A 15,048-nucleotide genomic window follows, 5' to 3' on the forward strand; every position below is an offset into this window, starting at 1 on the left:
TGGAGCCCCGCTTCCCTCTGGACTTGCTTGGGGCAGGTGGGCCTGCCAGCCACCTCTGGCCATCTTCCAGCTGCCCCAGGGAGACTGGGCGCAGGGATGGGATACCAGAAGACACTGAGGGCGGGGGACGGAGAGCTGGAGCCGAGGGGGCACCCACCCCATAAAGCACACCGCACAGGGCCACCTGAGTCAGAATAATTTATTTCACATTTCGGGGTGGCCCCTCCTGTTCTCACAGCACGTGGGCAGGGAAGTGAGCTCGCAGGAGTGACCTTTGGGAGCTGGGCAGCTCTAGGGGTGGGGTGCTGGGGAGTGCAGAGGACAAAGTTGAATGGGACACCCTACTCCTGGAGCCTGGGTTTCTGTAAGTGGTGGGGCAGTGACTCCCCATTTCTCTGGCCCCTACCGCCAGGGAAGGGGGTAGATTGGGTGGGCTGGCCTCCAGGCCAGGCGGGATGGGGCTCCCCTGGTTTTTAGTCCCTCAGGCAAGTCAGGAAAGGGGCCGAGGGGGGCCTGAAGTGACAAGGCGGGGGGGCTGGTCCCTGGACGCAGCCGCCGGCCCCTGGTGATCATGGAGCTGCAGGCCGGCTCTGGGGCCCCGGGCCCGCAGTGGGTTGGGGGCTCAAGGAGCAAGCAGCAGCTGGACCAGCTTCTGGAACTGCTCCCGCTGCTCGTAGATGTACACCTCCGTCTCCCACAGAGCGTTCACCAGCACAGCGTCGCTGACCTCATCCAGCATGATGTCCATCCCCAGCTGGGGGTTCAATCTGTGTGAACCAAGGAGCCGGGCTCACCAGGGGGCCCGGCCTGGGGGCCAACGGGTCCCACCAGGCCTGAGCCTCACCTGAAGTACTGGATGTCAACCATCTCGCACCAGGCCCGGGCCCGGTCCACGGCCCGCCCATCTGGATCTGTGCACTGGTGAGAAGAGCCTCTGTGAGCCCCGCCCAGCACTGGAGCACGGGCTCCACCCACCATCAGGGTGACTCTGGGCCTTGGTGATGCCCAGCTGAGCAGTCAGAGGGGCCGGGCCTGCACGGCACACACAGCTCACTGGGGTATGGGGGGCCAGTGGCAGGGTGACACCTCCCCCTGTGGCTTTAGTCCATGCACACCTGGCTCTCTCAAGAGATGAACGGGTAAAGATGGTTTGAAGAACCCCACCAAGGGCATTGCTGAGGGACAGGCCCAGCCCGGAGACATTAGGAGGCTGGACAGAGCCCCACTGTCACCCATGAGGACGGGGGGGGGGGTGATAGCCTGGGGGAGGCCCCAACTCACACAGTCCACCACCATCTTGCCCAATTCCTTGGCCCCGAAAACGGTCTTGGCCAGTTCCCAGGGGTTGCTGGGCCGGAAGACATCCACACAGGTCACCGGCACCTGCGGGGACCTCCCTGTCCCCAAGGAGACAACGATGGACAGTTTCTTCACCTTGCTCCCCTGGCCCTGTGGTGAGCAGGACAGGGTCAAAGGAGACCTCCCATGGGGGATACAGGGGAGGCAGAAGGGACCTCCCACAGGGAGCACAGGGGAGGTCAGAGAGGACCTCCCACAGAGGGCAGTGGGGGGGGCAGTGGGAGGTCAAGGCGGGCACTAGGAAGGGGACGTGGCCCTGGGGGAGGGGGTCTGGCAGTGTGTCTGAGTGCAGACTCTTGCAGACAAGCTGGTGGGGGCATCATGGCCATCTCTGGGGCCAGCACCTGTGTACCACAGGCCTCACGGGGCCACCCTCAGGGAGGAGGGCAGCCATGGCAGGCAGGGAAGAGCAGATTCAGGATCTGTATCAGTGTTTTACAAGCTGCCTTGCTCTACCATGATGGCTCTGAGAGGCTGCCAGCCCTTCCCGGGTCCTCTGAGCCCTGCACACAGACAGCCACCGGCATCCAGGCTTTGTAGAGGGTCTGGCCCCAACTACAGTCTGTCCAGGAGACGTGCGTCCTGGCCGTCCGCTGGCAGCGGGCATGCACGGGGCCTCGGAATGCCTGGTTCCTAGGCTTCGGGCACCCTTGGGCGGCAGAAGGGCCACCGGGCTTCCCGGTGCAGAGGATGTCTGCCCTGTGCAGACATGCCCAGCCCGGGGCTGCACGGTTCTCACCTTGCGGATCATGTCCTGGTTGAACTCATGGATCTCGGTCATAGCGTCCAGTGTGGGGTTGTTGGCCAGCAGCCCGCCGTCCAGGAAGCGCCCGTTGGGCCGGAAGTAGGTAGGGGCTGCCCCACTGCTCCGCGCCGCCCGCCAAACCAGCTGGTCTAGGGGAAGGGGGAGGGGACCAGGTTGGCACAAGAGCTGGTATGAGGCCTGTGCCCTTCAGATCTCAGGGTGCAAGTGTGGGGTGTAGGGACAGGTGCCCTACATCCCAGTGAAGGTGGGGTGTCAGTGGGGCCCAAGAGCCCCCAGCAATGCTTGTCCTCAGCCAATCAGGACAGGGGTGGTGGGAGGGGCTTTGAGACTACCCGATGCCCCTCCGCGACTCGCATCCATCACCCGCATCCACATAAGCATTAAACACGGTTTGAACCTGAGGGGTGGGTTGGCGGCTTTAGGTTAACATTCTGAGTGAAGCGAGGCTCCCGAACGGCCTCTGGTGCCTCATAGTTCCGGAAGAGGTGGAGCTCGGCAGGCTGCCTGTCCGACAGCGTCCCAGTCAGCATCACCCTGGGGAGAAGGAGCGAGGCGCTGACCGGCCACCTGGTCCCATGCTCCCCACCACCTGGCAGAGCTGCCACCCACACGGTGCCCGGATTCTCCAGACTGTCCTTCCCGGTGTCCGTAGCACTGGTAGTCAGCCCATGGAGGTGATCTGGCCAAAAGTGCCACATTTCCCACAGGTTTATCCTTACGCCCAAAAACTCACTTCGGGGAATTTGTCCTGAGCAATCACTTGTATGCAAGACAGGCTGCCAAAGGCCAGGAATGGCAGCTGCCATTTCCAAAGTAAACAGCGCCAGGGGTGTTCACACACACCTGTAATCCCAGCACTCTGAAGGGAGAGCAGGAAGACTGAGGCAAGCCTGAGCTGTTCCACGGTGAGATCCTGTCTCAAAAACACCCAAAACCAAACCAGAGCAAACCACTAAAAAATACCTGGGGTGTCCAACAGCAGGCCAGTGCAATACCCCGAGGTCATCTGCCCTCATAGAATGGCTGTGGATATGTTTACGTACTGACAGGGAGTGGACTCTGGGACAGTTAGCAGGCCACCATTTACTCAAAACCGAAACAACATATGTTCCTGTTTACACAGCCAGACGGAACTCTGAAGGGACGCTGGCACCAGGCAGCATGGGCGGCTTTGGGGAAGGGCACGCGGGGGGACTTTTGAGACCTTTTCAACAGCCTACTGAGAAGCCTCCTCCTGATCCTGAGACGCAGGCACCTAAACACTGAGGAGTGCCCTGGTGAGAAGCTAGTATGTGTTACGTCCCAGTTCTTTGATCTGAAAATTCCACCCTGGATAAAGTCTGTCCTAAAGGAACAATCCGGACCACAATGGTGGCTTCTGGTGCAAGGCTATTCTTTGCCCTGTGATTTATTAGAGTGAAAATCTAGCTGGAACAGAAGGGTAAGGAAACAATAAAACACTTTACAGCCATTCAAAATTATGCTTACAGAGTAAACCAGAAATGAACTTGTTATATTGTAAAGAAAAATACAAAGGAAGGGAAACAACCCTGAACAAAGGATTTTCCCCCACTTATGTGAATACTGTGGGAAGATTATTTCAACAGTGCTCCCGTTGAGAAAAACTACAATGCTACATATATTTTTAATCTTAAAAGCATGAGAGACCTGACACGATAGAAAAGAGCAGGAAAAACTGAGAATAAGCAAGAACTCAGCCCCATCTCTAACCAGAGGAAAGTACAAACCGCAGAAACCTTGAACTTCAGGGGGTCTCTAGGGCAAGGGGGACCAGGTCAAAGTCCAGGACCCTTCAGAGGAGAGGGTCTGGCGGGAGCCCTTTCCCATGCTGTGTTGGGGATCCTCAGTGTGTAGCTTCTAGCATCAGGATAAAGATGGACTGGAAAGAAATCACCCTTTTCCAGACCCTGGGACTGACTATAAGGAAAGCTGTCCTGGCCCTGGGAAGACACAAACCTCAGAAAACATTGACTATACTAGCCCTCATGCACAGGGAGTCAAGATTCACATCATCTGGGGGTAAGGCTCTGAACCTCCAGGACAGCAGTTTAGTGGAAGCGCCTAGCCGTTAGTGTCCAGTGTCTGGAACAGGTCACTCTCTCGATCAAGGAAGCCCATTCTGGCCTTCACAGAATCTGCATGTATTATTCTCAACACTAAGGAGCAGCACTTGGTTAAAAATAACAAAAAGTGCACACACAATGAAATAAACCACCATGAGTGAGAATGAGCTCAAACCACAGAAACAGCACAATATATCTACAGAGCCTTCAGATATCGGAGGTTGTAAATTAAGATGACTACACGGCGATACTCATAATGTTTAAAGCTATCAAGCTAAGCCTGATAAAATCTTAAGGGAATAGAGGTTGTAAATGCTGACACATGCATGAAATAGGACGATCACAGTCCAATACTACTAGCCTAGGCAAAAGTCTAAGATGCTATCTGAAAACCAAACTAAAATAAAAAAAAAGGACTGGGCCAGTTAGAATGGCAAAAATCAAGAACTCTAACAACAACAGATGCTGGAGGGGATGTGGACAGAAGGGAACCTTACTGCATTGTTGGTGGGAATGTAAACTTGTTCAACCACTTTGGAAAGCAGTATGGAGGTTCCTCAAAAGACTCAACATAGAACTCCCCTATGACCCAGCAATCCCACTTTTGGGCATTTACCCAAATGTTTACAAACAAGACCACACTAAAGCTACCAGCACAACTATGTTTATTGCAGCATTATTTACCATAGCTAAGATCTGGAACCAACCCAGATGCCCCTCAGTAGATGAATGGATCAAGAAAATGTGGTATATATACACAATGGAATTCTATGCCTCCATCAGAAAGAATGAAATTGCCCCATTTGTTAGGAAATGGAAAGTCTTGGAAAAAATTATATTAAGCGAAGTAAGCCAGGCCCAAAGAAGCATAGGTCCCATGGTTTCCCTTATTTGCAATAGCTAGTATATGTATGAGTCAAGCGGAAAAGGTCAGATAATGTGATGTTAGGAAAATGAACCCTTAGATATGTATTTTAATGTTTTTTTCTTTCATGCATGTGTTTCTAACGCATTTATAAGATTATTTCTTTGTTGCTTTGTATGTCCCTCCCCCACAGTATAACCTCTGCTTTCACTATATTTGATGTCAGTATAACTTGTGGAGGAGATGGGGAAAAACAAGTCATTTAAGGATACAGGTGGACCTGTTGCAACAATGAGAAGTACAAGTTGTCATGTCCAAAACGAGCTTTACAATGTCGGTGGGGGGGGGGGGGGAAGGATTGGGACTGGGGGGGGAGGGGGGAGGCTGGGAAGGGATGTGAAGGGTAAACAAAGGAGGAGGCTACAATGCTTGGTAAGAAATGTACGCATTATCCTGCCCATGTAATTGTAACCCCTCTGTACAGTATGTTCACAAATAAAATAAAATAAATTAAAAAAAATACTTAACTAGAATACTAAAAAAGGACTGGGGGCATGGCTCAAGTGGTAGAGTGCTTTCCTGGCAAGGATGAGGCCCCGAGGTCAAACCTCAGAACCACCAAAATGGGGGGGTGAGGGACTATCAATAATGACCTGAGCCAGGCACCAGTGGCTCACGCCTATAATGCTAGCTATTCAGGAAGCTGAGATTGGAGGATCATGGTTTGAAGCCAACCCAGGCAAAAAGTCCATGAGACTCTTATCTCAAATTAACCACCAGAAAACCAGAAGTGGAGCAATGGCTCAAAGTGGAAGAGTGCTAGCCTTAAATATAAAAGCTCAGGGACAGTGCCCAGGCTCTGAGTTCAAGCCCCACAACCAACAACAGCAACAAAAAAGACCTGAAAGATTTGAAGAAGAACCAGAGTACTTTTTTTTTGGAGGTGGGGGGCAGTTGTGGGGCTTGAACTCTGGGCCTGGGTGCTGTCCCTTAGCTCTTCAGTTCAAGTCAAGCACTCTACCACTTGAGCCACAGCATTACTTCTGGTTTTCTAGTGGTTAATTGGAGATAGGAGTCTCACCAACATTCCTACCGGGGCTGGCTTTGAACCTCGATCCTCAGATCTCAGCCTCCTGAGTAGCTAGGATTATGGGGATGAGCCACTACTGGTACCTGAGTACTTTTTTTTTTTTTTTTTTTTTTTGCTGGTCATGGGGCCTGAATGCTGGGCCTGGGTGCTGTCCCTCAGCTCTTCAGCTCAAGGCGAGCGCTCTACCACTGGAGCCACAGCGCCACTTCCGGCTTTTTTTCTTTTTGCTTATGTGGTGCTAAGGAATCGAACCTAGGGCCTCATGCATGAGAGGCAAGCGCTCTACCACTGAGCCACCTTCCCAGCCCGCCTGAGTACTTTTGAGACTGAAAAATATCAATACATACAATAATAGAGTAAAGAACTCAATGGATGTGTTAAATGAAAAATTAGATAACGCTAAAGAGAGAATTCATGAGTTGGAAAATAGGTAAAAAGAAATTATCCAGAAAAAGAATAAAAAATGATAGAGATATACAATGACAGAAATGGTAAGTTAAAAGACATTGAGAGGGCTGGGAAGGTGGCTCAGTGGTAGAGAGCTTGCCTTGCATGCATGAGGCCCTGGGTTCGATTCCTCAGCACCACATAAGCAAAAAGAAAAAAGCCAGAAGTGGAGCTGTGGCTCAAGTGGTAGAGCACTAGCCTTGAGCTGAAGAGCTGAAGGACAGCGCCCAGGCCGAGTTCAGGCCCCACGACCGGGCCCTCCCCCCCAAAAAAAAGACAATGAGAGAAAAGAGCAAAAATGTCTGCATTAACTGAATTTATGGGAGAAGGATAGACAGAAAACTAGGCAAAGGCAGGAGTTAAAGGGATAATGACTTGGGAGTTCCAAAACTGAAGGTAGAGTCAAACCAAAATATTAAAACACGATGGCAGGCCTGAAAATGTGGCTTAGTGGTAGAGTGCTTGCCTAGCATGCATGAAGCCCTGGGTTTGATTCCTCAGTACCACATATACAGAAAAAAAGCCGGAAGTGGTGCTGTGGGTCGTGGTAGAGTGCTCAGGGACAGTGCCTGGAGCCCTGAGTTCAAGTCCCAGAACCGGCAAAAAAACAAAACAAAAAAAACCCACAATGGGGGCTGGGAAGGTGGCTCAGTGGTAGAGCGCTTGCCTTGCATACATTAGGCCCTGGGTTTGATTCCTCAGCACCACATAAGCAGAAAAAGCCGGAAGTGGTGCTGTGGTTCAAGTGGTAGAACGCTAGCCTTGAGCCGAAGAGCTGAGGGGCAGCGCCCAGACCCATAGTTCAAGCCCCATGACCGACAAAAAAAACAAACAAACAAAAAAACCACAATGGAAGCAATAAGAAATCCTATGCAGGATAAATTAGGGAAGAGCTATATCTATATACCTAGAAAATTAGGGGAAATGTGTACCTAGATAGTCCATAATACAAATACAGAGCCCCAAAACCCAACGAAGAGGCAAACAAAGAAAGGCATAACAGATTGAAATTGTGCAAAATGGAAGGTAACAAATGTTAGAACAAATGGCATCTGGTATGTCTAGACAATTAGCAGGCACACTGCACAGGCCTGGAAAGAGATGCGGAGGGCGGTGCCAGGGGCAGCGCCACCTGGCGGGGGTGGGGGGCAGCATCAGATTAGTGTTGGGCAGGGCAGTGACTGCTGCCTTCACTGGGTAGTCCAGAACACTGCAGAGCAGACAGACTGCTGGCTCACTGCTGGCTGTTGGGCAGATGACTTTGGGGTCTCTTCTAAGTGGGGAAGGCCCTGAGGATTAGCATTTGGTAGAATGGGAGGGGACGCTCCATGAATCCGCACCAGCTACTCAGATACCCTCTCCCACAGCCAGGCCCATGGGCTGAGCTCAGGGAAGGGCATCACCAGGGTGAATGGAAGAGTGCTATGCTCAGTCCCCAGTGACCTTCCGGTGAGGAGGGGCTACCAGAAAGGGGCTTACTTGGGTTTCTTGACATCTGTCATCTTGGTGTGCTCCCCAAATTCCCGCTTCAGGAACTCCTCCAGGGGCCCCGACTCGTAGGGCCTTGAGCCCCGAAACACCTCGTCCTTCATGCGGAAGTACACGCCACGCATGTAGGCCATGGACTTGCCTGGGAACAGTGGGGGGAGGGGAGACTTGAGGGCCACACCCAAGACCGTCCAGGAAGAGGGTCTGCGCAGGCCAGCCATGGGGACCGGGGACCGGCGCTGGCAGGCGGTGGAGGATGTGGGGTCAATCAGACTTCCAGGCCCTTCCTGGTGAGTTGCACACAGGCACAAACCCCGTCAGCAGCCCCAAGGCTCTGCACCTCTTCACACCTCTGCACCATTTTCCTTAAAGGGTCCTAGATGTATGTAAAAGCTAATCCCTACTAAGTGTCACAGGCAAGGTGCAGCAGCCTGTCCTCTGAGCCTGCAAGGCGGGAGAGGCCACCCATTCCCCCCACGCCCCCCCACCCCCCCACCCCCTTGAGGCAGTCCCAGACCAGAGCTGCCACCTTGGCAGTGGAAAGTGGCTTCCACCTGTGTGAGAAGATGAGCCAGGTGACTTCACAACCCCCTTCCAAAGTGCCCAGGAGAGCCGTGGCTCACGCCTGTCATCCTAGCTATTCAAAAGGCTGAGATCTGCCGGGCGCCAGTGGCTCACGCTTATAATCCTAGCTACTCAGGAGGCTGAGATCTGAGGATCACAGTTCAAAGCCAGCCCTGGCAAGAAAGTCCATGAGACTCTTACCTCCAATAAACCACTAAAAAACTGGAAGTGGCACTGTGGCTCAAGCGGTGGAGTACTCGCCTTGAGCTGAAGAGCTGAGGGACAGTGCTCAAGCCCAGAGTTCAAGTCCCACGACTGACCAAAAAAAAAAAAAAAAAAAAGGCTGAGATCTGAGGATTGCAGGTTAATGTCAGCGCAGGCAGAAATATCTATGAGACTCTTATCTCTAACTAACCACTAAAAAGCTAGACTGGAGGCAGAGCACCATCCTGAGCGAAAAACTAATCTAGAGTTCAAACCTATGGGCTGGGAATGTGGCTCAGTGGTAGAGCGCTTGCCTAGCATGCATGAAACCCTGGGTTTCATTCTTCAATACCACATACACAAAAAGCCAGAAGTGGTGCTGTGGCTCAAGTGATAAGAGTGCCAGCCTTGAGCAAAAGAAGCTCAGAGACAGTGCCCAGGCCCTGAGTTCAAGCCCCAGGACTGGCAAAAAAAAAAAAAAAAGAAAAAGAAAGAAAGAAAAAAAAAAGAAAGAGAGAAAAAAGAAGAGTTCAAACTTCAAACTTCAATACCCATGCATAAGTGTGTGTGTACATGTGCACACACGCGCGCGTGCGCGCACACACACACACACACACACACACAGCACCCTGGAGTCTAAAGACCTGGAGAGAGGCTCGGGAAGACCCTGCTGCAGGCCTCCAGGGGTTGGTCACCAGGCTGCAGGTTTCGAAGGCCCTTGGAGAACATGGGAGTGGCCCTGCTGCCCGCACTGGGCAGGGCTGACCCGAGTGTCCTGCCTGCCAGCACCCCAGCTCCACTCCACAAGAGACACCACTTGGGTGGCATGTCTCTGGCCGAGAAACCAAGTGCCTGTCACCTGTGCTAGGCTGCACGAAAGGAGACGGAGTGGACAGCCACTGTGATGGGCTGGGGGTCTGGGGCCTCTCTGGCCTGAGCAAGCTCGTGGGTGAGCCATGAGGCTTGGGCTCCGGTGTTCTGACTCAGGGGCTCCCCTCAGGCGAGCAGGTGGTGAGCTCCGCAGGGTTGGCTGGAGTGGGGCAGGGAACGAGGCCCCGGCACATGAACACCCCCTAAACTAGCTTTGCCCTCTGAGTCAGTCTGTACAACCTGGGACCCCAGCACCCCAAGGACCCCATGAAGGGCCAAGGCGCTGCCCTACATCCTTACCCAACTTCATGCAAAGCTCTGCAGAGGCACTTGGTCCTCAGAGGTCTGAGCCCACCCTGTCACCCCTCCCCCCCAGGGACACTCACTGTGCAGAATGGCCAGGGCCAGGATGCCCCCCGTGCTGGTCCCTGCCACCCAGTCAAAGAGGTCCTTGGTGGCCATGCCGGAGGCCTTCTCGATGGCGATGAGGAGCTGGATGATGACCAGGCCTTTCACGCCCCCTCCATCCAGGCAGAGCAGGTGATCATGGCTGCAGGGGACAGCACGGGGAGCCCAGGGCAGGGGGCGGGGGTCCCGTGATGACTTGGCACCCCTGCCCCCCACACTCACAGCTAATGTCCCCCAGCATCTCTACTGTAGTGGACGCCAGCAAAGCCGGCCAGGCCTGCGTGGGGCCAGTGTGCTAGTGGGGAGTAGGTGGGGTGAAGGGAAAAGGTAGGAGGGCAATGGCACCTGCCCCAAAGCAGGTGCTGAGCAAAGTCTGTTAGAAGGAAATGGGGGAGGGGGGTCTGAGGGGGGAGGCTCCCTGCAGCTGGGTCAGGTTGGGGGGGAGGGCTTTCCATTTGGGAGATAAGGGAGGTTGGAAGGTCTGTGTGCCAGGGCCCTGCAATGCGGGGGACATGGGCATTAGCTCACTCTGTGCTGCCCCGTGCCCACCTGTGTGAGTGGAGGAATGAAGGCCACAAGTGAGGAGACTGGCACAAAGTCACATCCTCCTGCCGGCCCCCGAGGTGCAGGCGCCTGCCCTCTCTGGTCAGGCTTGAGGGGCCGCCTTCCTTCCGGTCCCTTCTCATCTTTCCCTCTCAGTTTGACTTGCTGTCTACAAACTCCCCAAAGTCAGCGGGCCCCTCGGGCACAGCTGCCCTGTCCCCCTGGGTTCAGAGCTGTCTATGAACACCGGCCCTTGGTTCACCTGCTTCTCTCTGCCCTCACCTCTGGGCTCGATGCTCCACTAGCCAGGGGCCAGCTCTGCTCTAACAGCAAGATGGTGTCATCAAGTGAGGGGGATTTCTGCAGTCAGGTGGCAAGTCCCTGTCCTGGCATCGTGCTGGGCTGGCTAACATTCACCAGGGTCTGTGCCTAAAGGGACAGGCTTGGGCAAAGGGGGTCCTTGCAATGCGCATGCTGATAGGAAATACCCTGCTTGGGAGTGAAAGTGGTCCGCGCTGTGCTCTGGACCCTCTCCTGCTTCCGGTCACTGGGGCTCAAAGTCCACAGACAGAAGCCAGGGGAGAGGAGAACCAGAGTTTTGGGGCCAAAACTACAAATGAATTCATTTCTCCATTCACATACAGAGTAGGCCATTTTCTCCTAATTGGGGGGAGAGGGGGGGGAGAGAGGAGTGCTCAGATTCAGACCTAGGGCTCAGAGGCTCCAGTAACAGACTTGGCAGAAGGACTTGAGTGTCCGGCACACTGGCGCCCCCCAGGGCCTCCCCCATGGGCCTGGGGACACAACTCGGGAAACAACTCATCTGTGGAGGGAGAAAGGTAAATGAGGAAGCCATGGGGAGCCAAGAGACAGTGCTGGAATCTGCAGAGGGGTCTGGAGGATGCTCCAACTATGTTCTGGTCAGGGAAGAGGGCCACACGATGGCAGTGCCCTAAGGCTGCTGTGTGAGCCCGCACTGCCTGAAGGAATGATTACGTCATCACAGGCCGCAGGACCGGGAGGAAAGCTGCCTCACTAGGCAGGGTGGGACAAGGGGAAGCCTGCCCAGACACCAAGGGAGGCGTCCATACCGGCCTGGCCCTGGCCTCGGCTCCACTTACGTCCGCTTCTCGTCCCTCATGGAGCTCAAGATGAATGCCGGCTTCCGGGCCCGGGAGATGGGCAAGAGGTCCTGCAGCTCTGCGGGGCACAGGGCAGGGCACGCTGCACATCCCATGGATCCTCAGACACCAGTAGAGCTGTGCCCCAGCTCGTTGTCTCTCCCTGTGCCCTGACCCTCTGCTTCCTGCCCCAGGGCCCATGGGCCCGCTGGGAATGACCCCGGCCCTGGCTCCCCAGCACACAGCCCCTCCCACCTCCTCCTGAAACTCTGCTCCAGTGCCCGGCGACTCAGTGCGCAAGCGCTGCCCAGTGCAGACCTGGCTGCTCTCAGCTCCCCAGGGGCATCACAGCTATTGCTGCCAACGTGCTAGCAGGCCCCAAACGTGCTCCGAGACCCATCAGAAGGGCTTAGTGCGGACAAGGCTGAGGACTGGACTCCAAGGATGAAGGGGACATCCCACCATCCTTTGTCCTGGCCCCAGGTCTGAAAAGTTCCTTGGTGGCCTGGGGGTTCAGTTGCACCCACTCATCCTCTCCATCCAGTCGTCCTCTGGACTTAAGGCCCACCCCCTCCCAACAAGCAGTACGACCCCACACGTCCGCCCGCGCGTGCCCGGCACGTGACTGACAGCCCAGCGCGATGGTGCAGGAGCTAGAGGCAGGCAGGCGGTACGGCAGGCAGGCAGGCGGGCAGGCAAGGCAGTGTCCCCCCACCCAGGATATGGCCAAGGAGCAGGCAGGCTCAGCAGGAGGGGTAGTGCTGGGGTGGGGGGGAGGTGCGTGTGCCTGGAGGTACAACTGAGGAAAGGAGAGGGGACCAGGGCTGAGGCTTTGTGGGCAGGGCTGGGCTCAGCGGCTTTTCTAGGCCCAAGCATTACCCTTCTGCCGCCACGCCCCAGGCCCACTGTCCAGCCTGGCTTGGGAGACTGCCTGCCTGTAAAATGGAGAGAGAAAGATGGGGTGCTGGGGGCACAGTGGGGATGGTGGATGCTGTGGAGGGACTGGGATCTGCCTCCACCATGGCTAGCAGGTCTGCTCACCAACCACAGGTTCCCGGCTGCCTTTGGAGCAGGGGCTCCCCTCCCCAACAGCCTATGCTCCTGGTGAGCCAGACTCCAGAAGGCCAGGGCAGGGGTCCAGTCTCCTCTGGGGCTGTCTCCAAGGGTAAGGCCCATGAGAACAAATGCTGGTCACTGACCAAACCAGCAGGGGGCAGACTGGGGCTCTCACACAGGACAGACTCAGTAAGACAGGGGTGGAAACCCAAGGACCAGAATCCCCCCAAGGGACAAGAGATGGTGAATGTCACAGGTAACACGGGTAATGCCAGGCCCCAGACTGAGTCCAGAGCACCTTGCTGGGGACTCCAGCTAGAGTCTGCCCAGGGCTTGGCTGTCCAGGTTGGCTTACAGCTCTTCCCCTTTGTCTCTCGCTCCCTTCAATTCCTTCCACCCTCGGATCCAATTCTTCCTCTCTAGTGGGGGTTGCTGGGGCCCAGGCTTGGGCCCTGTGGGGTGGGTGGGTGGGGGCGGCGGGGGGGGGAGGGCAGAGGCCTACCTAGGTTGTTTAAGCTGATCTCTGGGGGCTGAGCTCTCTCCAGGGAGAAGGGGTGAGGTGACGCTGCAGAGCCCTGAGCCGCAGGGACCTCTGGGATGCCTGGGATGCGGTAGTCAGCCCCCACGGTTTTCAGCAGGGCCAAGAGCGCCTTCCTGGTGACCACTTGTCGTGGTGTTGGAAGGAGAAATGTCAACAAGGAAGTGAGGTCCCTCCCTCCACACAGGAGCCCTGCCTCACTGCCCAGCCGCCTGGCCGCGCAGCAGCCGCCCGTGGGGTCTGCTGAGTGCCAGGCTGTGAGGCTCCACGCGTCTCTAGGCACTGGGGTGGGGAGTGTCAGGGATGGACCACAGGGTAGGACAGAAGGAAGGCAGAGTCACCTGCCCCATTATTTTGGGGTTTCCCTCTTTCCTTCTAATGTAATCAAGGAGGCAGAGCAACCATCTTCATGGTGAGCAGTTCTCAAAACCTCCATGTGACATTTCCTTTCAGAGTTTGAAAGGGACAAGGTAGCAGCCTTCCACTTGTCCACCCATGACCTTTTCCCTTTTCTGCAGGGACAACTCTGAGCCAAGGGCCTGAGCACAATGGGAGCAGACGGCAGGAGCAGGGAGGGCAGTGGACCACCTAGGTTGTTTAAACTGACGGTGGGGGGCCGAGCTCTCTCCTGGGAGAAGGGGCAAGGTTGCAGGTCAGACCTCTACAAAAACCTCACAGGTCCCTAAAGCCCTCCAGAGGGGGCTCCGGCCCCTGTAAAGACAACCTGCCGCCTCCTGCGCTATACAGGCTCAGTACACAGGGGTGTAGCGCATGCACGTGTGTGTCTATGCACATCCACATGTCTGTCTGTGCACATGAAGGCATGCAAAGGCGTGTGCAGGCATGCTCACGTGTCTGTGCACTAAGGGCATGCGAAGGTGTTACAGGCATGCACACACCCATCCTGCACATGCCAAGGCCATTCTGCTGCTGCCCATCCTCATCGTGCCCCCATGGGGGATCTGAACCCCCAGGGGCTGCATGGGGAAGGACCCAGCTTGGCCAGGCCTTGGTGAGCCTGCCTTGGGGGAAGGACGCTCCCTCTTGGACCCCACATGCTCCTGGCCACCCTCAGCAGGGAGCAGTGGTGGTCAGCACAGGGCACTGGCACCTAATGGCTGAGCAGTCCGTCCTCAGTCTCTGCCCCTGTCCCTGCCCAACTCTAGTCCCAGGTGGCAAAGTACATACTTTTGCTGATCTTGGAGGCTATTAATGCAGGAGTCTCCCCGAAGTCATTTGGGACGTCCACCTCTGCTCCAAACACAATGAGGGCCTTGACCAAGTCTAAGTTGTCATTCTGTTGGGGACAGAGGGAGGACAACATGTGACAGCTCATCAACTAATGTAGGAGGGATCTCCCGAGCACAGAGACATTCCAGGGAATCTGGTATTCCATAGCCTGCAGTTTGATGACTAGTGTCCTGACCAGGGGGTTTCAGAGCCCACATAGAAATGGGAGGGTGACCAGGCTCCTCTAGAAGCTCCTATGTGCTTCCAGGAGCCCTGGGATGCTAAGGAATTAGCTGCTGCAGCTCTCAGGGAAAGCCCATCCAGTCCAGGGAAACAGAGCCAATGCCTGGCCCAATGGCTGCCTTCTGGGGTAGTTTCTCTCTCTCTTTCTGGAGAACTTTCATTTAAATCTCTA

At 55.4% G+C, this 15,048-nt stretch overlaps 1 protein-coding gene across 8 annotated transcripts in view; it reads right to left on the bottom strand.

Annotated features, from left to right (window-relative positions):
• Window positions 1–185: 185 nt before the first annotated feature.
• Window positions 186–15,048, bottom strand: part of Pla2g6 (phospholipase A2 group VI) — a 35,602-nt gene continuing 20,739 nt past the window's right edge. For 6 of the 8 annotated variants that reach the window (XM_069999509.1, XM_069999510.1, XM_069999511.1 and 3 more), the window contains 10 exons: window positions 14,592–14,700; window positions 13,368–13,529; window positions 11,810–11,888; window positions 10,124–10,287; window positions 8,091–8,241; window positions 2,523–2,659; window positions 2,099–2,253; window positions 1,282–1,449; window positions 845–918; window positions 186–767 (listed from right to left, as the gene is read on the bottom strand). In XM_069999509.1, the coding sequence (XP_069855610.1) occupies window positions 623–767; window positions 845–918; window positions 1,282–1,449; window positions 2,099–2,253; window positions 2,523–2,659; window positions 8,091–8,241; window positions 10,124–10,287; window positions 11,810–11,888; window positions 13,368–13,529; window positions 14,592–14,700 (1,344 nt within the window). In that variant the 3' untranslated portion in view covers window positions 186–622. Of the gene's footprint in view, window positions 768–844; window positions 919–1,281; window positions 1,450–2,098; window positions 2,254–2,522; window positions 2,660–8,090; window positions 8,242–10,123; window positions 10,288–11,809; window positions 11,889–13,367; window positions 13,530–14,591; window positions 14,701–15,048 lie in introns of those variants that run through there. The other 2 variants (XM_069999507.1, XM_069999512.1) reach the window with 2 other exon arrangements.

Source organism: Dipodomys merriami, unplaced genomic scaffold (genome assembly GCF_024711535.1).
Source record: "Dipodomys merriami isolate MVZ:Mamm:240054 unplaced genomic scaffold, mDipMer1.0.p SCAF_55, whole genome shotgun sequence".
Classification (NCBI taxonomy): Eukaryota; Metazoa; Chordata; class Mammalia; order Rodentia; family Heteromyidae; genus Dipodomys; species Dipodomys merriami.